Source organism: Danio rerio, chromosome 20 (genome assembly GCF_049306965.1).
Source record: "Danio rerio strain Tuebingen ecotype United States chromosome 20, GRCz12tu, whole genome shotgun sequence".
In the NCBI taxonomy this organism is placed as follows: Eukaryota; Metazoa; Chordata; class Actinopteri; order Cypriniformes; family Danionidae; genus Danio; species Danio rerio.
This window is the reverse complement of record NC_133195.1, coordinates 295,061-318,560: the sequence shown is the minus strand read 5'-3', so window position 1 is coordinate 318,560 and position 23,500 is coordinate 295,061. Positions and strand designations below refer to the sequence as shown.

The following is a 23,500-nucleotide window of genomic DNA, read 5'->3' as shown; positions in this document are numbered from 1 at the left end:
GGTCTTGGATCTCATCAATGGTGCTGCAGAATCTCTGGAGGCCTCGGAGTCATCATGACGCGTGTTGTTACGAATCATGTCGCGTCTTGTACAAACTTCCATCTGGAAGCTGAAAAATGATAAGACTGCAATGATGGCGAGTGTCACAGCCACCAGCGATCTAGCCCATGCAGATCACTGGAGAACTGCAAATCTGCCAGCAAAAGAACTACAAGATCCAGTCATGCACCGCTCACACACCTGGCCTAGATCACCATGATTGCAGACAGACACAGCTGAAGCTGCTCAAGAACTGATTACTAGGACTATTTATCCAGCACACACACACACACACACACTTCAGTGCTGAGTCTTGTTAAACTGTTTGTGAACATTATGACGTGTTTTACTTGCCTTGTTTGTTTGTTTATGTTGTCTGCCTCCTGCCTGTACTGACCACTCGCCTGTTTTATGATCACGACTCTGGATTTCCTGTATATATCTGTTTGCCCCTGTGCTACGTTTGGATCCGCAACTCCCTTGCCCAGCGTCCACTGCACATTACAGACAATATTTGACAATAACACCGGCTACATAATTAGCAGTTGAAAATGAATGTGATCAAATTTATACATTTTATTCTAAACAAAGTGAATATACACGACATTACAGCTGGATTAAACAGTCCAGACTGCTACAACTGAGAAAACAAATCAGGACTATGAAGTAACCAACTGTGGCTGACTTCTAATCTATAAACCGTTGCCAGAACGAGATAAACTTACAAAGGCACACTGTTGCGCATTTCACGATGTGCATAAAGAAAATGTTTTGCTGTCCATTAAAAACAGAAGACTGCAAGGTGTGAGGAGTGACAGCAGCAGCATACAGAGAGAGAGAGAGAGGAGAGGAGTGGAGGGAGGGTGGAATATTTGAGATAGAGTTCTGTGTGAGTTCTGTAGGGGAAAGGTGTGTTTGGAGAACAGACAGAGGAGAGCTTTGTGTACCTCTTTCAGACAGGTCAGCTCTCTCTCTCTCTCCAGCTTTCCCTCTTTCCGTACTTCAGTCATTCTGGGTGCGCAGAGCTCCTTTGCAAGCCGTGTATGATGCTATCACTACTGTGCTGGTTTCTGCTGATCTTTCTGAGTCGGGTAAGAGCCACCAATTCCATTCTCATTAAGCTTGACTAACCGTTAGCATCTTTATCTGCCCGTTTCCCCCACGATGGCTGATCTTCCTGTAGCAGGCCTTAAATATGCACTCAGACGCTACTGAAGTGATTCTGTTTGGGATGCTAACTGTAACACAGTTCATGGCATCCTATTCTAATATTAGCACTTAAAGAACGCGTAAAATCAAAACGTTAGTTCATGACTGTGCTGCTGGTGTTCATGCTTTTAGGGCTTACGCTGAATTATTTTAAAAGACAAAGAAGTTGAAGACGCTTGTTGAACTGCTTATTCTAAATGAGCTGAAACAACACAATCTGGAGGATTTGAGTTTGGCCAAGAGTTTATTGGCGGGGATAATGTACTTGTTTAATGTTCAGTCCACTTACATTTGTAATAAACTAATACATTAACCTAATTCCTACATGTTCTCCCAACACTTTAGAAAATGCAGGGTTCCACACATGTTGTCCCAACACAAACTGATTAAGTTAACTTAATTGTTTTTACAAATTGAAGTGGATTGGACATAAAACGTTTAAAGTTTCCCAAAACACTCAAGAATCATGTTGTTTCAGCTCATTTTAAATAAGTAGTTACTCAGAGAAACTCAGAGGCTGCATTTCGAGCAACGTATTTGTATGCAAGGCTGCGTCTATTAATCGTGAATCTATGGTCCGACGGCTTCGACTCAAGTGCGGACATTATAAACTCGCTTTGGTTTCTATTGTTATTTCTCTCTCACAAAATTAGCTTGTCCTGTAAACTTGACAGAAAGATGTAAGATTTTTTGGTTTTGACCTCTGACCCTTGTGTGAAAGAGACAGGCCTGCAGCAGACCCTAAAGTATAGAAACATGACAGCCTTAGTTTGATGATGTAGTCCATGCGATTATAGACACTAGACTAATGACATAAAGGAATAAACTTAAACTGTTTTTTCTTGATTTTAATTTGCCTGTCTTTGGTCAAATCTCTGACACTTGGATCATAGTATCAGTGTTCCCATGGGTCATGGCATTTCTGGAATATCATGGCATTTCAAAAGCTCTATTCTAGACATTGGAAGTCTGGAAAGTTTTGATATAGACTGTGTCTCAAACAATTAGTGCATCATTCAAAAATAAGACTGCTTATTGTTCAACAGGAATAATGACGACTGCATCTCTGACAGTAATAACAGCGCAATCTGTGCATTTAATCCTTCTATTTACTTTCCTTGACAATGACGTAAGGATGATGTATTTATTTTTTATCTGTGTCAGACACCGCTAATTAAAAGTTAATTGGTCAAAGGTTTACGAGAACTTTAAGGCTACAGCGCTTCATGTTTGTGACTTTATGAATAAAAACTGGTGCATTGGATTACTTGTTGGTGAAAATTGATCACACTGGATCAGTATGTTGTGTAGCAGGGAGCGGTCCTCCATGCACTGCCCGTTCTGTTGAAAATATCACCACTGTTGAAGAAGACACCACACACCCATTGAACTGTCTGACAGATTGCCGGGATTCTGCAAATTAATGACTCCAATATGTAAACGTTGCTGTATTTCTGTGCATGCTAATTTAGTTTGCAACCAATAAAATTGAAGCGTTATGTCAGTATTTTAACAAGGTAATGTGGTGATATAAATCAGGCGAGGTAGAAAACATACACATAACATAACATATCTACATTATTTCTATAATATTCTATAATAATCTATTTGCCAACTAATTACAAAATGTAATTAAGTGTATTAAAATTCTGACAGAATAAATTCTGCTTGGATTTGTTTGAGACACAGTGTATTTATATTGTGTCCAAGTCATGGAGTATCAGGGAATTTATTTGTGATTTTAAATTTGACGTTTATTAAACTGTATTGTTTCTATACCATGCATTTTTAACACTGTTTTGTCTATTGTTATGGTTCGGCTATTTCTCACTGTCATTTTATTTCTTTCCCACTTTTCCACCAGCAAACAAACGTAATCCTCAGATCCTCAATCCTTTACTTGATAAAATACTGTATGTGGCTGTTTTTTGCTCAACCAATTCGTTTTTTTTTTTATATTTGCGTGAAAATATCAGAATTAATGCAAATATATCAGGCTCATCTCACGAGGAAACGTAACTATTTTACATTTTGTCAGCTGCCAGCAGGCACAGGACGTCAACGTGATGTCAGATTAACACTGTATCCCAGCATCGTGGGGCATTGCCTTTTGTACGCAAATTAAAATCGGATTGACATCAGAACCCAACGTCAGACAGGGAGTACATTTTTGGACACTTTCAAAAGCAACCTAAAATCAACCAAATATCAGCGTCTAATGATGCTACAGCTTGATGTTGTGTGGACGCTACCACTTTAACGTCTATCAGATGTTGGATTTTGGTTGCCAGACCTGATGAATAAATGTCAGTAATTGACGTTAGTTTACGATGTTGGATTTTGGTCATTTTCCAACAATCTAAAATCAACCAAATATCAACGTCATTTCACGTCGTTATTGGATGTCAAAATAACAGTCCTTAGACGCCGGCGACCTAAATCTAACCTAATACTAACGTCTTATGGCCTTGTGTGTTTAGTGGCTAATTCATATGAATTCAGTTAAAAGAAAGTTCAGGTTATGAAAACGTATGATTTTAAAGGGGACGTGTGGCACTAAACCCCACCCCTAAACCCAATCATCATTCGGAGATGAGCAAGTCCCAGTACATTAATATGAATTAGCCACTAAATCAAAAATTATTTCTGTGAGATATCAATAGAAAATATACACGGATTTACACATCTTAATTACTAGACACCGTGGTGAAAATAAACAACTGTTAATCTCTTCAACAGCAAAATCTTTTAACGACAGATACACAGAACGGTGTCTTCTTTAAATAGGCTTTGGCTAAATGGCCGTAGCAATAATGTCACATGATGCATCTAAATCAGGTCACACACCTCTGCATGAGCACTTTCTATACACTAATATAATGCTAATTAGTATAAAACTATGCAGATGGTGCGGAAGCAACTTGAATAATTGTCGTAGCCGGCCAAAGTCTACATGGAATCTATGGCAATTTAAAAAATTGCCAGCCCCTTTTGAGCTATTTGTTTGATGTTGTGTTAAATTCAGCAGACTTTGCAGAATACAAACTCAGACTGAATCAGAGCATTGCTGTGTATTTGCTCTCTGCAAAGTGCCGACACTGTAAATGCAGCAGGGCAGTGGATGTTTTTCTTCCATAGGCAGGTCTAACAGTAGCGCAGTCAGTGCTGCTGAGTAAAGGAGCCGCTTGTTCACATCAGGATTGGGTTTGTCCTCTGCCAGACTCTGCATGTGGATCTGCTGCTATAACCTGACTGAAAGAGCCAGTGAACTACAGTAACTCAGCACAGAGTTAGGTCGAGCACAGCAACCTTATTAAGCAGAATGAATCTAGAAAATTGACATATTTAAAAAAAAAAAAAAAAAAAAAACCTCACAAAAAAAATAAAATTAAAGAGATTTTGGCTCGATTTTTGTTTTTTGGTTAAATGTCCTTTTTCTTCTGATTGGTCAACCAAATCTGAACTTGTGACGTCAAGTAATTTTAAGAGTGTACCCTCAGCTGATGATTGATTATGAAGCTTGTTTGGCATGCTGTCCCAGGAGAGAGCCCTGAGCTTATAAGATCCTCGAGCCCGGGGCTCCCTCCAGTTTGCATGCGAGAGGGGAGTTTGAGCTCAGGTAGATCTGATGCCAATTTATGGCTAATGACAAATTAGAAGTTGTTATGGAGAGATATACAGCTGACAAAGACAATTTTATTTTGGTCAATTCACCTATGTCGCATGTCTTTGGACTGTGGGAGGGAACTGGGGGAAACCCATGAGGAGAACAACTCCTTATAAACTGCACAGAAATGCCAATTGCCCTGGTAAGGACTTGAACCGGTGACATTCTTGCTGTGAGGCAACAGTGCTAACCCCTGGGCCACATTCTTGAAGACACTGGTTAGCACTGGTTCAGATGTGTTTGATTAGTGTTGGGGCAGGACAGTAGCACGCCAGGACCAAGTTCGCCCATCCCTGAGCTAATAGCGCAGTTGTACACCTGATGAGGTGAGGATCTCCAGTTCAGAACATTTTGCAATTTCAGTGTTATTTCTGCATGCATTACAGGGTGCCGATAGCAGGCGAGAAGGGACAGGCCCGGCGGATAAAAGGCAGTTCTGTAGCTGGCCGTGTAAATGTGGTGTCCGGCCGCTGTGTGCCCCTGGTGTCAGCTCCATCTTGGATGGCTGTGGCTGCTGCAAAACATGCGCACGGCAGATTGGGGAATCGTGCAATGAAAGGGACATCTGTGATCCTCACAAGAGCATGTACTGTGACTTCTCCAAAGACCAGCCGCGCTATGAGGTCGGCATCTGTGCTTGTGAGTGAGCCTATCTACTTACCTACCTACCAGCAGGCACCTTGATCTCAAAACAACATCAAACTTGAATATTTTGATGTGGATTGGGTATATGCACAGACTTTTAATTTTCAGCCAGTCAGCAGCAGGGCTTTTGGTGAACTCCATTACAAAACAACCTGACTTCTTTAAAAATCAGTGATCTTCACTGCTTGATTGATATACGATGTGAAGTGGACCAGACCAGACAAGGAGCACTGCATTAAATCACATTTCCCCCACCATGTCTTTAAAGCGACAATTTATTTTACCCCTAGTATTTTCAATAGAGTTGCTAGTACTACCGGCTGTAAAACACTAGCTGTGCCAACACAATCTCACAGCACTACAGAACTGTTTGATTTAGTGGCTAATTCGTACGATCTAATTCATATCAATTTAGTACGATTTGCTCATCCCCCAATGACGGTTGGGTTTAGGGGTGGGGTTAGGAGCTACGCCTCCTTTTCAAAATCGTACTATTCCGTACGACTAAACTCATACGAATTCATACGAATTAGCCACTAAACGTAAAATACTTACGCTTTCTCATGACATCAGGCTGGCTGTGCATATACCACATTGACTAACTTAAATGTAAAATACCCCATCAAATTAGCATTTAAGATTAGCATTAAAAACCCCAGTCAAATCAAATTACAAGACCATTTGTTATCAATTTTAAATGTCAATTTAAAGTCGTTTTGACATCAAGGTAGTTTACATGCATTGTAAGAATAGAAAATTAGTGTAAATTTGGATTTGAAGCGTTCAGATGAATACAGGTTTTTAATATTATAATACATTTTACGTAATTATTTTGATGTTCAAAAGGGAACCAATGTGTTGATGTCAAATAGACAGAAATGTTGACATCAAACTGATTTGGATGTTTCTTATGTCATGCTGTACGTCAGTTTGCTGGGTTTAATTGGTTGCCGGCAGTTATTAAACTAATTTAACTCAAATACATTCTTTGCAGACCTGATGGGGGTTGGTTGTGACCTGAATGGTGCTCACTATGATAACGGACAGGCCTTCCAGCCCAACCCACTCTACAAGTGCACTTGCATTTCTGGATCCATCGGCTGCACCCCTGCCTTCATCCAAAAGCCCACAGGAATGCTGAGTCCCGCTGCCCTCCAGGGCCAATTACCAGCAGGACTCAAGAGCAGTCGAAACCCCAAAAACCAACAGGACACCACCTATAGGACCATGTCAGGTGAATGTGACCCTGTGTGTTGAAATATTAAATTCAACAAAAACAGCATTCACAACATGCCACGTACTTTGACATGCTTCTGAATGCACGCTGTATTCTGAGGAGATGTTTGATGTCATTCTGCTTGATGGCACTATTTTGCACCAAAGTTTCAGTATGTAATTGTAAATTAATTAACTGTAGTTTATTCATGAACTAATTTCAAGAGGATCACGTGCTTATGATTTACCACCCAGACAGCATACCGATGTGGGCCACTTTAGGCAGTCATGCTGCACTGGTGGCCTTCCTTCAGCCCAGACAGAATGAATGTGAGCCTGAAGTGGCCCACCTGTACAATGGCAAAGGGCGGCCAAAGATTCAAATTCATACAAGGTCCATTTAATGCGAAGATTTGGCACTTATGCAGAATGTAATCTGAATGTGAACCTAATGTGGAAAATGATCAATTTGGCCCAAATGATGGAGGACACTTGTGGATCACAGTTGGTAAAATGTGTCCGAGTCATTTAAGGTTAATCTGGTCCTAAACCTAAAGAGGCTGACATGTGTAGGTGCAAATGTGGCCCAGTTATCTTAAGACATATGTGGGCCACTTTTGGGGAATATTCAGCACAGTAAGCTCTGGCTATTGTGGATTTGAGCCTATAGTGGCCCAGAGAAGATATGGCAAATATGGCCCAGTTATCCTTGAACAAATGTGGGCCACTTTTGGCAACTATTTGGCACTGTTAGCTCTGGCCGAAGTGGCTGTGAGCCTGTCGCCCAAGTGCTGTCACTCCATGCTACTGTGGGCCAGATTTGAGCCACATGAATTTAGCTAGCAGGGCACAGCCGGTCCTGTTGGCCCCACAGCAAGAACGCCGCTGCTTCTGCTCCTCACCGGGCCGGTGGGTGATTCTGTGTGGAGTTTGTATGTTCTCCTAGTGTCCGTGTGGGCTTTCCCAGGGTTCTCCGGTTTCATCCCACTATCCAAAGATATGCATCAGACTAAGCAGATCAGGCACTCTGTCTAGCTTCCTTCCTTCTCAAAGTAGTTTACCTTAGCCACTTCAGTCAGGGAGTTTTTGAGATCTACCTGAGCTCTGCGAACGGGAGGGAGCCCAGGACTAGGTGATCCCTTTAGCTCAAGGGTCTCTATCAGGACAGCATGTCAAACAAGCTTATAAATCATCAGCTAAGTGTGAACTCTTGAAAGAAATCCTCATGGAAATTGCTAAGAAAGCCTGTGATAAACTTGCCTTCTGGTCTTTACAAACTGCTGTGCTAACAGCTCTCTGTGACAGATCAATAATTGAAAGTCCTCATCAGTTCCCCGTTCCGGTCAGTATGTGAAGTCTAGGGTGAGGGCAGATGTTTGGATGTGTGCTGCTGTGGGATGACGTGATGCTCTGTGACTGTAACACTGAAAGCTTACAGGGATCCTCCTTTAGCCTGGAAGAAGAACTGTTTGGTCCAAACCACAGCCTGGTCGCCCTGTTCACGATCCTGCGGCATCGGCATCTCTGTGCGAGTCAACAACGACAACAGCAAGTGTGAGATGAGAAAAGAGCGCCGACTCTGCCTGCTCCGGCCGTGTGATAAAAACACCCTAAAGAGACTGAAGGTAAGAGAACAGCCCATGTTAAACACAGCCAAACCGGCATTTAATACACACTGCCTGAGAAAAGTCTAGTGGTGGATCCCAGCCGTAAGAGCAACACATAATAACTCGACTTCTAGTTGATCATTTGGAGTTAAATGATTGTACTGAAACTCCTCTCTGTCCTGCATAGATGCCAAAAGGGAAAACCTGCAAACCCAAATTCCAGGCCAGTAAAGCAGAGAAGCTCTCACTGTCCGGCTGCACCAGCGTTAAGAAGCACCGGCCGACATACTGCGGCGTCTGCACAGACAAGCGCTGCTGCGTTCCCAATAAGTCCAAAATGGTGAACGTCGAGTTCCACTGCAAAGGAGGATCCAATGTGCGCTGGAAGATGCAGTGGATCACGTCCTGCGTGTGTCAGAGGAAGTGCAGTAACGCTGATGACATGTTTTCAGAGCTGCACTTGATCTAAAACACAAACGGGAAGAACACAATGTTTTCAGCTTTACCTACCATAAGCTATATAGAGCTGTGTTTCCCAACCATGTTCCTGGAGGCACACCAACAGTGCATATTTTGGATGTCTCTCTTATCTGAGCCATTAACTTCAGGTTTTGGAGTCTATTCTGATGTTCTGCTGAGTAGGGAGAGGTTTAAAATGTGTACTGATCAAGTCAAGTCATACTGTTGGTGTGCCTTTAGGAACAGGGTTGGGAAACACAGCTACAGAGCATACATGTACAGCTACGGCCAAAAATACTGTAACCAAGAAGGGAAAGACGCAAGTGCTTTTTAAACGCACTTTAATTTTAGAGTACTGTCACGAATATTGAAGTGTTTAAAAAAACCTAATACATGTTGGGACAGAGTTACCTTCACTGGTATTAAAATCAAGTTATTTAAGTAGCTGTACGCTTTTATAACACCTAAAGGCCTGGTTCAGAAACACTTCATTTAAACTTATGGTTTACATGGACTGTAAATATGGTGTGTGTGTGTGTGTGTGTGTTATTTTAATTCACTCGCCATATCATTCCTTAATGAAATGGTGTGTACTGGAGTTCTGGCATTCTAATGAAATCAACCTTGTATAAATTTGTGTGTGTTCAGCTGTTTGTGTAGGAAATGTTTTGGCCACAAATGAGCAACTAACAGCGTGTTTTATGCTGATGTTTGGAGCACAGCGAGAAGGGGGAGATTTGTTTGGAAACGAATTATGGAGCCAGAACTGTCTAAAATCCAATTGTTAAATTCACAATACAGTTCATAAATACACAAAATCAATTCATAAATATATATTTATATATGTGTATGTATGTATGTATATGTATTTATACAACAGTTCTGTCTGGTTCTTGAATCTGATAGGCTGATAGGCCTCTTCACCCTTCACCTTTGTGTATTACTCCGCCCACATACCGCTACAGTTTGACAAATATTACTGCTTTTGACAACATAATGTGCTTTTGAGGCTTTTTACTGGAGAATGTAGTTGTTTAGATTGCAACTATGCAGTTTATTTATAAGAACAGTGCCTATTTAAAATATTTACCATTTCTGAGAGAGCTCGTTGGTAGCCATTAGCCTGCCATAGTGTAGTAGATTAAAGACGGTTGATGTTTTCCATCCACAAGATGGTGACAGAACCACATAATAAGCCTTTACGCTTAAAAGATATTACAGTCTGATTTCTAACTATAGCTGGTCAAATCATGAATAAACTGGTAAGTTACCATACCTGCCAAGACTTCTGTTTTTATGGGAGTATCCCATATTTCAGACCAATCTCCCGCGACAATCCCGTTTTTTATTTCTTCCGGAAAACTCCCGTAATTTCACCCACCCCCCTTTTTGGTACAGTCTGTAAACACCCCTGGGCTGCCAACTTTGGTACAGTACCCAATCGCAGTGACCGCCCAAAACCTGCTGCATCCTATCCCCCGGGTCTCTCGGATTTTCAGAGACATGTTGGCGGGTCTGCATTCTTAGTTGATCTCTCTCTTTTGTATGCTGTAGTGCTGTATTTATAACGATTTGCTGGCATATCAGGAATGTGTATGTTGTGTTGGCAGAAAGAAAGAAGCAAAGTCTGCAGGTGTCTATCGTTTTTCCTTATCGCGAACACAGCAGCAGTCTAGTAGTGAATGCGTTGCTTTTTTCGGGGTTATATATTGTGATGTCCTGATTGCAACAGAGAAATACTGTAGACTGTAACACTGTAAGAAGAGATCTCTGTGGATGGATGGCATTTCATGACACGTTCAGCCTTATAATCTTAAAGTGTGAGCAAAATGAGCAGTTTTGTCATCACTTTAGACATTACGCTAGAGAATCATTCCAACACTAGCTCTACAGTGGCGTTGGTGAATGAGTAAAGGCTTCTGCTGTTTTGACGTCAGCTGCAGATGTGAATGAATGGCGGAGGAAAGTTCCTAATAAAAAGGGTTTTTAGACTCTCCGTGTTTGATTTTATTATTTATATAGACGATTATGCTGTCAAATGTTGTATAAACAAAATATCACACTCGTAGCAGTGCCATATGGCTGTATATCAGCACTAGTGGGACAATAAGGCACCAGGCCACGCACGCCTCCCACCAGTGCTGATATACAGCCATATTGCACTGCTACTTGTGTGATATTGCTCATTTATATATATATATATATATATATATATATATATATATATATATATATATATATATATATATATATATATATATAAATATAAACACACAACAGTCCTATCTGGTTCTTGAATTTGATTGGCTGATAGCCGTTCGATATCCCGCAATAACAGCATTTGTACAGCCTCCTCACTCTTCTGTATTACTCCGCCCACACACAGCGACAAGAGGACACTTTACAGTTTGATAAATATTGCAGCTATTGGACAACACAATGTACTTTTAATGCTTTTTTAGTGGAGAATGTAGTTGTTTAGATTGCAACTATGCAGTTTATTTATAATGGTGCCTATTTGAAAATATTTACAATTTCTGAGAGACAGTGCGGTGGCGTCTATTAGTCAAAGACAGTTGACATTGTCCATCCACAAGATGTCACCAGGACCGCATAATATTCCTTGCTTAGAAGATTAAAACAGCGTGGTTCTTCAAACTTCAGCTGATCAAATCATTATTAATCTGCAAAGTGAAGTAAATTCACTTCCTCGATTACTCAGATATAGGTAGATGGATAAGAAATGTCTAATATACACACAGGTCAGGTGGCCATGGTGAGTCTGGGGGCATTGGGCATGAGAGGGCTTTCCAGGTGTGTGTAGTCTTCAATAAGTGTTGAGATTGATGACAGCGCTTCAGTGAATCCAGACTGCTCCATGCCATCAACGGCTAGATAATGATGCAAATGAGCCTGTGGGGTAGGGGCACAACAAACACCATTAACATACAGAGCTTCAGAATATCTGCACCGTGCACAAGAATATATCAACATTCCATAATCTGTGACAGAGCTGTTCAATATGACTATATATATATATAAACAATGCATGTTGTTATATTATATATATATATATATATATATATATATATATATATATATATATATATATATATATATATATATATAAAACAACATGCATTGTTTACTGCAATACTTTTTTATTATATTTATGATCAAAATCGTGAATAACAGCTCAGTGTCAGAGTGGTTTATATTTAGCATTTTATTGTAGTATTTTGTGTTGAGCATGTAATCATTCGTTTTTGAAATGAATCTCTGTTTTGTTTTGTAGTTTATTCATATTTATTTCATATTTTTTCCATCAGTAACCAAACAAATAGCATCCATAAAATAAATCCATCAGTAAGTGCTCCAAATAGCTCTACATAAAGTAAAAATATGAACGAGTACATCTGAGTATAAGATTTAAACTGTAAAAACCTGAAATAGTCCCTTTCATGTGGTCAATATGTATATAAATATTAATTGACTGAAAATGTACTATATTGTGACTTATATAGTTGTCAGGATATGAGATTACTGTCATATTGCCCATCCCTAATTTGTGGAACATTACACAAAATACTACAGCTATAATGACCTCAGTGATTTTCCTCTGGTGCTATCATTTACAATTTACATGAGCATCAAAACAGCTTCAAAGGAGACCTATTATGCCCTATTTACCATATGCAAAATAGGTCTCTGATGTCTCTAGAGTGTGTAGGGAAATTTCAGCTCTAAACACCACACAGATAATGTTTTACAACTCTCTAAAACTGACCCTTTCAGGCTTTGATACTAATGCTGTGGTGTTTTGGTGACTGTTGCTTTAAATGCAAATGAGATTGTGCTCTTCTCAGAAGAGGGTGGAGATATAAATGCCTGTGTGTCAGTATAGTGGCAGATTCATAAACAAGACTGACGTTTTATGCTAATGAGGGAGAGATGGTGAGTAGTGGGGGGGTCTTTCCCCCTCTGATGACACGTACAAAGGGAAAATGTCAATCACAGTGTTTCTGCAGACTAATTATATCTAGTCTGATTATAACAAACACAATTAATACATGTTTACCATTGCTGATATATTCAGACACATTTGAGTTTAAACCCCTTATAAAAGTGATTTCTGCATAATAGCTCCCCTTTAACTTAATCAAGGGTGACAGGACTGTTCAATTGTTCAACAGATGAAGTCATAATCAACAAAAGGGAATCATCACAGTATAATGTATATAGAGAGGTGCTTTAGGGTATACCTTCCTGCGGTAGAGCTTCATAAAGCGTTCCCTCAGTTCAGAAAAGGTGGACTTCACACAAGTGTTGTTGGCTAAGGCCAGCAGAGAATGTGAGTGACCCACAGGTGGGACAGAACACAGGCTGGTCTTCCATCCTTCCTGATTCCATGGGACAAACGGCAGGGTGGGCCTCAGCCTAGGAAAAAAAAAAAAGATTAGGAAGATCTTGCAATCAGAAGATGGCTTCTTTACCAGGGATATCCTGTAGAATATTCAAGATTTAGATCGATTTAATTCAGTGATTATACATTTAACACTTTGCTAAGAATGATTAGGGAACACTTTAATTTAAGACTCACGTGTGCATAAAGACATAATCCACCTCTCTATTGAAGATGCAATTCATAGCCATATTAACAGTCAAATATGATCAATTATCTTCTAGAAATATCCTCTTCTAAACGCAAATGTTGCCACTGTATTGAAGCACACTAGCTTATAGATATCTTAAAACTATCAATACTGACGCTAATATCTAAAACAATACATTTGAATTTCATGGAACCTTTAATTTTCAAGGTTTCCTCTGTTAATTTAATAATGAACTTTCTGACTGCCTCTTTATCTACATTCACTGATGCAATCTCAAAACATTTAACACTTAATTATACCTGATCTGACTTTGTGTTTAAGAGCTGACCACTCCGGATCTGTAAACACTGATATGGCGTAAACATTCTAAACAAGACGAACCTCTCAATGTTCCGCCGCAGGTCCGACAGCTGAACGTTTCCACGCAGCATGAGTGCACAGGCCAGATACAGGTTGTGTTTGGGGTCGGCTCTGATCAGCTGATGCTCCTTACTGAACGCATCCGAGAACATCTGATCCAGCCTACAGAAAACAGCATTAGCTAGGAGTTTTCTCCTGGTGTGTGTGCACCTCAGTTCTGTGTCAGGACTGTTCAACTGTTCATCAAGTCCTTTAGGGTCTCTTCCCTGCAGAGTCCAACTCAAAGGCCAGGTCATACCAAGCCGATGGGCAGTTAGTAGACGTCTGACCAGACACTTTCTTCATGAGATGTGATGAGACACTAGATTGGGTTCGCGAGAACGAGGTTTTTATACATTTTTATAGTTTTTTTAATCCTCAATGATGAAATGAATGGAAAATATTCCAAACTCTGAGCTACTGGATGGCAACATGAGGCGACAGTACAGTTTTGTCTGCACTAGTAGCTGTTGGCTTGGTGTGTCCTAGCCTTAAATGAGATCTCAATGGTTTCACAGTTTCCAATCAAACATAATTGGAAACAGGAAATATAATCTGCTTTGCTCTACAGTTTCCGCTCTTTTTTTAGGGGTAAATTCCCAGTACTTTCCCCCTGCATAAACGATTGACTGCAAATGTACCTGCGGGGTGGCACACTGACATCAGCGAGTGTGTAGAGAGGAGTCAGGCTGGACACAAGGTAGTGTAAACGTGGGAAAGGGACCAGGTTCATGGCTATCTCATTCAGATCCATGTTGAGAGAGCCCTCAAACCGCGCTGAACTAAGAATAAAAACAACTATATGAGTGATCACATCTCTATTTAGTAGAAAATGTATTAGCAGAGGATTTAGCACCTGGTAATATTAAGAAGCAGATTGGCCACAATGTTGTTCATGGCATCAAAGGGCTTCTCCACCTTCACCACCCCTCCTTGTCCAGAGATGATGGTACTGTCCTTCTTGATAGCACAGCCTGGTTTGCCAGTGTTGGACATGTGTTTTATCTTACCGACAATATCAACCAGAGACTAGAACAACAGCAGAAACAAGAACAGAAATCATCAAGATTATTTACCTTCAGGTTATTTCAAAACTATGAAAAAACAAAAAGTACTACACTACCGGACAAATGCATTGTCAACAGGTTTTATGAACAGCAGATAATAACAGCTCTTCTAGTTGGTGATTTGGTGTCAGAAGTGTCTCTATGAAAGGCGAAGGCCTCTAGATTTTGCTGATTTGAGCTCAATAAATCTGATCATGTCTTGATGTTGACTGATTTGATGAGGACAGTGCGCTCTGACTCTGCTCAGACGAAAGTCTCATCACTGAACAGAAATAATGTCCAGTATAGAATATAAAGTCCTGCTGCAGTGGAGACAGAATGAAGATTGTGTCTGACTCCATCATGAGCTTGGAGGACTGCATCTATACATCTCTGACATGACTCACATCACTGATTAATAAAGTCATCTGGAATGAAGAAGAAAGCCTTCAGAGTTCATCAAGAGTCTTTGTGTTCATCTTCAACACCTCCTCCTTCATCAGCTCAATATTGTTGATGTCTGGTGACTGGGCTGGCCAATCCTGGAGCACTCTCTGCTGTCAGGATCTTTGATGTGGAGGCTGAAGTATGAGCAGGAGCGCTATCCTGCTGGAGAATTGTCCCTCTCCTGTGGTTTGTAATGTAATGGGCAGCACAGATGTCTTGATACCTCAGGCTGTTGATGTTGATCATCCACTCTGCAGATCTCTCCATACTGAATGAACCCCAAACCATGATGTCTCCTTCACCAAACTTGACTGATTTCTATGTGAATCTTGGTCCATGCTGGTTCCAGTAGGTCTTCTGCAGTATTGGTGATGATTGGGATGCAGATCAGCAGATGATCCAGCAGAGAAATCCACCTTCTGACACTGAAGTTAGTGTATTTTACATAATAATAAAAAAAACATTGATCCGTTTTGGCGGAAGTGACAAACTACAAGTATTTGATGTTTATATCTTCTAAATGCTATATTTTGTCACAGTTTTGTAGCACACTAGCTTATAAATATCCTTCAGATTAACAGATTGATACTAATATCTAAAGACCTCTTTTTTATGTTACTTTAATACTAAATTCATCCTTAAAAACCTTCAGGCAGTTTTTTTCCATTGCAAGAAAAGAGAATAAAATTATTTAGTTTTACATAACAAGCTTCAATACCTGGTTGTCGACCGGCAGGACGCAGTCTGCATGTTCTGTGAGTTCTTTCATGGCTAGGACGCTGTTGTAAGGAGAAGTGATGACATCATCTTCTGCAGTGGGGTAAACGGAGGTCACGATCCGATACACCTCGGGGAACTCCTCTTCTAGAAGCTTCAACACAAACGTGCCTAACCCTGAACCAGTTCCTAAACACACAAACGCATGCTTAGTACACTTCATGTTCCTCAATCACCACACAGGTGACATGATAAAGAACCGAAGCTCACCTCCCCCCATGGAGTGAATAAGGAAGAAGCACTGAAGGCAGTCACAGTGTTCTGCAGCCTTGCGAACCTGATCCACGATCTGCTCTCTGTAGGCCAAACCATATGTGTGGTGCCCGACTGCCCTAGGGGACACAAACCAATCACACTACCAATCAATGATCAGCACATATTATTAATCACCTTTTTGACTCTTCTAAAGCACAGATAAACCATATGTTTGCAGATATTTCAGAAACTTGCTAAGTGAACATATTTGATTATCTGAAAAACAATGCTGAAGTCAGACATTCATTGAGTGAGTTACGTGCCGGAGCCTCGGTCTTTGTTTTGGTCTCTATAACTAGCCCACTGCCAGTTCAGCCAATTATATCTCAGAGCTCCAGGTTGCCTTGGTGGAAAACAGAGCATTTAATTTCAGTCTTGAACGCTGCCTCAATGCATGTCGCCCAAAATGCGACCTCTGGAGGACAGCAGATTTAGAGTTATAAAAATCCACAAGGTGATTTATAAACCACGATTATTATAAATATTAAAAATGTAAACATTAGCCAGGCAGGTTACATTGTAATACCGTGTCCGAACAACATGCAATGCAAACACGATTCCAGCAACAAACAATTTGTCTGCACCAGAGACAACTCAACAGAATGATTCAAATACAGCTACTCAGAATGAACACAATGGTAAGACTGAGTGTACGTAAAACATATTAAACCTTTAATATTATAAACACATGCTGAGTTGGCTCTAACATTCAATTTCAAACTATACGTTTATTTTCATGGTCTGAGGTAATCTGTCTGCTTCCGCTTTCAGTAAATGTAACGTAGTGTTGAAATTAGCATTGGTAGCATATAACACTGAATAACGCACATAATCAGCACCTGAGGTAACGGTTATGACAAAAATTAATTTTAAGATGGAAATATTCATTTATTATGTGTCGTCACTCATATAAGACTTGGTGTTGGTTCAATAGTCAGGCAGACTCACTCTTGTTGTTGTTGTAATTTGTGTGCAGTTCAGATGAATCAGTCAGACGTGTTTTGAATTTGGAATGCAATACCTAGTTCAACCACTGGGTGTCAACCTTTAAACTTAAACTAGATTTCACTCAGAGCCAAATATCAAATTCCCTGACTTTCACTGTAATTAACCTGAATTTCCATCACCTATAATGCATAGAAATACAGGCACCTGTTGTGTTTGAGTAATCCCTCCAGAATTGTTAGCTGAAAATAGCTGAATTTAATGCAATAAAATAAATAAATAAAATAATATATTTAATTATAAAATTCTCCTGAGGTGTGTGGCTAGCTTTAGACGCCTCATGTGATATTATTGAAATGCAAATTTAGACAAAGCCTATTTGAACAAAGCTGCATTTGACAAATCAATCAATAAAATGGTCCTTTTTTCATGATTTTTCCAATGTTATCATTGAAGACATTTGAACAGTTTTCTTTATTTAGATCAGTTATATTTATAGGGTTAAGACACACTTCTCTCTCACTACCAGTGTTGCATTTATATAAGTTATAGAGACCAATCAGTCCTGAGGTAAAAGAGTTTAAAATAACAAACAAATATCCCACGATTTCCATGAAAAATAGATAAAAATTCCCTGACTTTCAATGTCTGGAAAAGACCTTTTAAAATGCCATAATAATTAGTTTCAACATGTATTTCACTTTTATATGTACACGAACCAGGGCTAACAATAAACCCTTCTAAATGATTTGGCGTTTTTAAACCACACAAATGCGAGTCAGCGTGACGATATCAGACTCATCTTTGGCCTGAGGTTATGACTTGCTGCTGTCATTTTGATCAAAATCAAAAAATGATTTGACCCTTGTCTAGAAAGATGACAGGTAATTAAGTTTGAGCACTGAAACACTTGAACAGTCAAAAAGCATGAAGTGTGACTGTTTGGTAACATGCCTTGAGGACATCCAGAGAGCTTCTGAGGTATCAAAAACATGGGTGTGTTGAACAGATGAGGAATAATACCAGGACTGGTTTACACCTGATATTTAGATGCCTCCTGGCCAAAGGGTGGTCTCTGTGACTACATAAATCATGTCAAATCAAAAGAAAAACATTAAAAGTGTTAAAGTGTGAAAAAAGGGCAGGTTAAGGCCTGACGCACCAGGAGAACCATTTCCAATGCACAACATGGGTGTAAAATGCCGCAGAACACTTCACTAATCAGTTTATTTCAGTATGAAGTATTCTTTATCGATAAAGTCAAATAGATATTGCAAATATAAATTTCAGTCAACATAAATTAATACTTTTTCCTTTCTTTGGTTCTGTGTTACTTCAAGATTACAATATATATATATATATATATATATATATATATATATATATATATATAGTTTTAATAACTGATTTCTAATAACTGATTTATTTTCTCTTCTCCATGATGACAGCACATAATATTAGACTAGATATTCTTCAAGACACTAGTATTCAGCTTAAAGTGACATGTAAAGACTTCACTAGGGTAATTAGGGTAAAGTTAGGGTAATTAGGTAATTAATCATTGTATAACCATGGTTTGTTCTGGAGATAATCTAACACTAATATTGCTGAAGGGGCGAATAATATTGACCTAAAGGGGACAAGAGGGACCTTGTTGTGGTGAGGTGACAGTGTTACATATATTTTATATACATTTACAAATTCCATGACCTGGACAGAAATATACACATTTTCCTGAATCCCAATGTGTACAACAGACATTTAAAATTCCAGCATATTCCAGAAATTCCACGGCCTGTGGGAAGCATGCAGAGCCTTTCAGTGGAAAAATCAGAAAAATCAACAGTGCCACATTTGAGCACTCAGCCAATGAGTTTCCCAATCCTTACTCCAGACTTAAATCATTGGAGAAGCGCTCAGTTAGTTTGGATGTTCTGTTGATTTCATTTATTTTTTAAACTGTACAAATTTACCAATGTTGCCACCTTGTGGATGAAGCGATTAGTACAAAAACAGTAGGCACATGCAGAAATCAGGTTGCAGCATACAGGTAACAGAAGAGAGCCTTTGGGGATTAGCAGATCCAATGAACACCATACTGTCCCATGATGCCACTATGCTGGAAAACTCATGAACAGGATTGAAGCGATGCAACTAACGCATGTAGGTCATCTAATAATGACATATGGTAGATGGTAGTATTATATACTATGTACTTTTCTAACAGTCATGTAGTAAATTCAAACTCAGATGTAGTACATACTCGAGTAGTAGGCGATTTCTAGTCACAAAAAAACATGGCCATGGACTCCCATATAAACCAGCAGGTCTCGTCAGCTATCTGTACCTGTAAGGTTTTTTTTTGAACACATCAAAAGCAAAGCGGACATCCACACTGAACGGAGTTTGCACGTAAACAGACTCTCACCAGTTATTCCCTGAACCAGAGACATCGCTTATGAGCTGTGCGCTGCTGAAGAGAGAACGCAACGGCCCCTGCAGAATCCCTCCAAGCACTCCCTCCTCCATATCCACTAACACGGCCTGAAAAACAAACATACAGCGGTTTATCTATCATGGTGGAAATTAAGCATCGATTTCTGTTGTTCTGATAAAGCATCATCATCTTCTGGAGTACCTGACTAATTCATCAACCAAAGACTGTGTACTGTATACTGATGTAGGAGTTAGCATCTTGATTTTCATTCCTGGATGTGATGATATATTGTTATCAAGTAAATGTGATGATTCCTGCACATGGTTGAAAACTAGTATAATCTGTTTAGCTACATATATTTAGGAAGATGGTAAAACTCTGCTGTATAACTGTAGGTGACTTGTAAAATGAGCCTATTTCTAAAATAAGTGGAGTGTTCCTTCATGAACACTGTGTGCCCGTCTGTGCTGAACTGCACACATATCTCAAACTGACACACAATACATCCACACATGGCAGAATATAGGCTGCTGTTTCCATGCTCTAAATTCATCACGTCGCTCACCCTGGCCTTCAGAGCTGTGATCTTGCCGCCGGTTGCCTCTGCTCCGTACCCTCTCCTATAAATAAAGCACACACAATAATTCAAGAGAGCATAGGACATAGACATGGAGTGAAGAAGAAAGATAAGCTACCTCTGGTCAACGTTCCTAAAGAAGCTGCTCAGCGCATCATCATAAACTCCCATCTGCAGAGGGGGAAACACGATTGAACACCAGACAGGGCAGCACAGTGGCTCTCCTATAGCGCATGTGTTTGGACCCAAGTCAACACGGGGAGAACATGCAAACTCAGAAACACTAACTGACCCAGCCGAGGCTTGAACCAGCGACTATCTAGCTGTGAGGCCACTGAGCCACCGTGTCACCCCCTAAACAAACATATTTAACTTACATATTGACTTAATTGGACCACTTTAAATCACTGTATGAGCCATAATCATTAATAAGCTAATTAAAAATATGTTCACCTTTAGGAAGGTTCTGTGTATAAATCAGACCGCTGTGTTTTATCAGCAATAACACTTTGTTTTTAATCTCTGATGCTCTAAAAGGCAACACAGTGCAATATAGGAGGGATTAGAATGTATTATTTTGTTTTCTAGAAATTGAACTGAACTAATCTTCTGGTTAACATATTCATGCTTTAATACTCAGTTCAGCCTACATGTAACCTGTAGTAGTTGCCTGCAACAGGAACTAGATATAATGGTTTAAATGGCATATGTGTGGTGTGATGTTTCTCACTTGATTCACGTGTGCATGTTCTCTGAGTGCGAGATCCCAGAAGCGGCAGCCCACCTGATTCCCACACTGACCAACTTAAAGACAGAAGAAAGAAAAGGGGAAAATAAAGATTCAACACTGACACAGAGATAATCATCATGGACTGAACAATACATCGATATGTGTGATGATAATAATAATAATAATAATGTGCGATTCCACAATAGTCACATCGCAGTATTAAATAGATTATTTATTAAAGATTAAAAGATAAAGAAAAAATCCTTTACACAAGGATGAACATGCTAATTTACCTTTGATTGTTCAGTTTCTGTACTGTGAATACTGTTGGACTGACCAGAAAAAACAAAAAGTGCTGTATTTATTACTTTTATTTCGCTCTGTCGGATTTATAGATGCTTGTAATTTGTTATATTTAATGCAGATGTAGACTAAGATTTGATCATTTCAGTCCATCTAAATGAATGAAATCTTTTCAAATAGAGCTGTTCAATTTATATTCATATCACAATATATATTGCAATAAAACTAAATATTGCAGTACGAGATTTTTTCAATGCCGTGCAGCCCTGTCCATTTAAAGGGAAATAAAACACTGTATAAAAAAGCTGAGTTCTAGACAATCCCTTCATGTTGTCCCAACACAAATTGTTGTTTTTGCAAATTTAAGTGTATTAAACATAAAAAGATTAAGTCCCCCTCCCCACAAAAAGAAGAATTGCGTTGTTTAAACTCATTTTTGAGTGTATGGCAACAAATTTATTTGTTTGACAATTTTAGCAGTGATTAATGCATGTGTTTAACTGATTTCATTTTTTTAGTTACACCAAGTACTATATTTTAGTCTAGATTTCCCCCCCAAAGACCAAATTTTGTGTGTAAGGCTTTCTTGTTTTAAGAGTCTCTGATAAAGGTAAAATATAAGCATAATTCAGCCAAAAAAAAAAAAAAAACATAATTATTAGTAAATTTAAATGTATGAATGTGAAATCTTGTTTACAGTATAAGTAAATACATTAAATGTATATATGTTTAATCCTCTTGGTTGGATAGCCTTTGGATAGTCAGTAAAAGAGTACATTTCCCAATAACAGTAAGAAAGGGTTTAAACAGTGAATATTACAATTTATAAACTGAGTATACAAGTAGACCAAGTTTAACAGGGACAGATGGAACGACTAAATTCAGGGTTTCTGCAGGTTTCACCAAGCCAAATTTAATCATTTTATTTCTTTTTTTAGACCATTAGGAATAAAATGTCAGACTTTTATAGGGTTAAACGCTACGGGTTTTCTTGGTTGCCCAGCAGAATAAAATATTTACTTGACGCATCAATAAATGATAATAATTAGTTATTTCTGTCACATATTTTAAATATTGTGTTAAATCAGGCAGACCCCAATGAACTGAGGTAAAGTTGCCTTTATATTCTTTTAGTTATGAACATTTACAACTCGTGACGGGCTCCCTATATTGTTTACACTGAATATTCGGTCTGAAATCACATGTAACGTTAAATATGACTTTAAAACCACATTAGCACTGTTTAACAGACTGTGAACAATGCTGTAAACTCTCTTACCTTGGACTACGACAGACTGCGTCATCTCTTTATTTTACACACTCATCTATAACAGACAAGTCGGAGATCAGTGGTTTACACCATTTTAGTTCAACTGACATTGGTTAAGTTACATCGCCATCTCAGCAGTGTCTTTTTCCTCGTCTTGGTTCTAAGCGGCGTCTGGCATCTTCACAAGAGCTTCTAAACACCGTCCATTTGTACGGTTGAGTTGTCGCTATTTTGCCAATGTTGTCGTTGCTGTTTGCTATGGAAACAGTTAGTTTCCGTTTCGCGCGTTGAAATCAAAACCATGCGTCGCTGATTGATGACGTGTTATTACAGCGCGCAAGGATGTTGTGTATGTAGTTTTTTCCTCCTGCCGTTTTCCTTTAGATGTATGATTTTAACCACACATGTACATACTCAGGCCTTCTAGCTTCTGTACTCTTTAACAATAACTAAACTCATCATTTAAATGGTAATCTTTACGTATAGCTAATGTCATTTTATTTGTATATTATAGAACAGAAAGGGACTAAGCCGAAAAGAAAATTAATGAATGAATTATTGAATAGATTGTATGATAGATGCATACATTTGGAGCACATCAGTTACAATATTATTCATTAGATTACTTACAATGATACCAGTAAAGAAAAAAACGAGGAAAAAACTACCGAAATCAAAACAAAGAAATCTCATGGTTCTCTGATTTGAGGATAGATATAATATAAAGAAATTAGGGGCAAAACAAAATAGACAACAGTGATTTAGAGACAACAGAGTACACACATTAAAGGTTGTGTTATTGTATTCGTTTTGAGTGCTTTTCTTATTAAGTGAATCTGGAATCGTACGTAATTTTTAAT

General features: G+C 39.1%; 2 protein-coding genes across 2 annotated transcripts; one reads left to right on the top strand and one right to left on the bottom strand.

Moving 5' to 3' along the window:
• The first annotated feature begins 1,043 nt into the window (after positions 1–1,043).
• Positions 1,044–8,851, top strand: ccn6 (cellular communication network factor 6). The gene is given in 5 exon segments (NM_001166231.1): positions 1,044–1,130; positions 5,302–5,554; positions 6,555–6,794; positions 8,207–8,400; positions 8,570–8,851. Coding segments are annotated over 5 exon segments (1,017 nt in total). The 5' UTR covers positions 1,044–1,082.
• On the bottom strand, positions 8,414–22,900 carry tube1 (tubulin, epsilon 1). The gene is given in 13 exon segments (NM_200985.2): positions 8,414–8,847; positions 11,602–11,754; positions 13,104–13,278; positions 13,836–13,976; positions 14,495–14,635; positions 14,710–14,882; positions 16,065–16,252; positions 16,334–16,455; positions 19,752–19,867; positions 20,326–20,380; positions 20,456–20,508; positions 21,068–21,141; positions 22,650–22,900. Coding segments are annotated over 12 exon segments (1,413 nt in total). The 5' UTR covers positions 22,675–22,900; the 3' UTR covers positions 8,414–8,847; positions 11,602–11,604.
• Between the last annotated feature and the right edge of the window lie 600 nt (positions 22,901–23,500).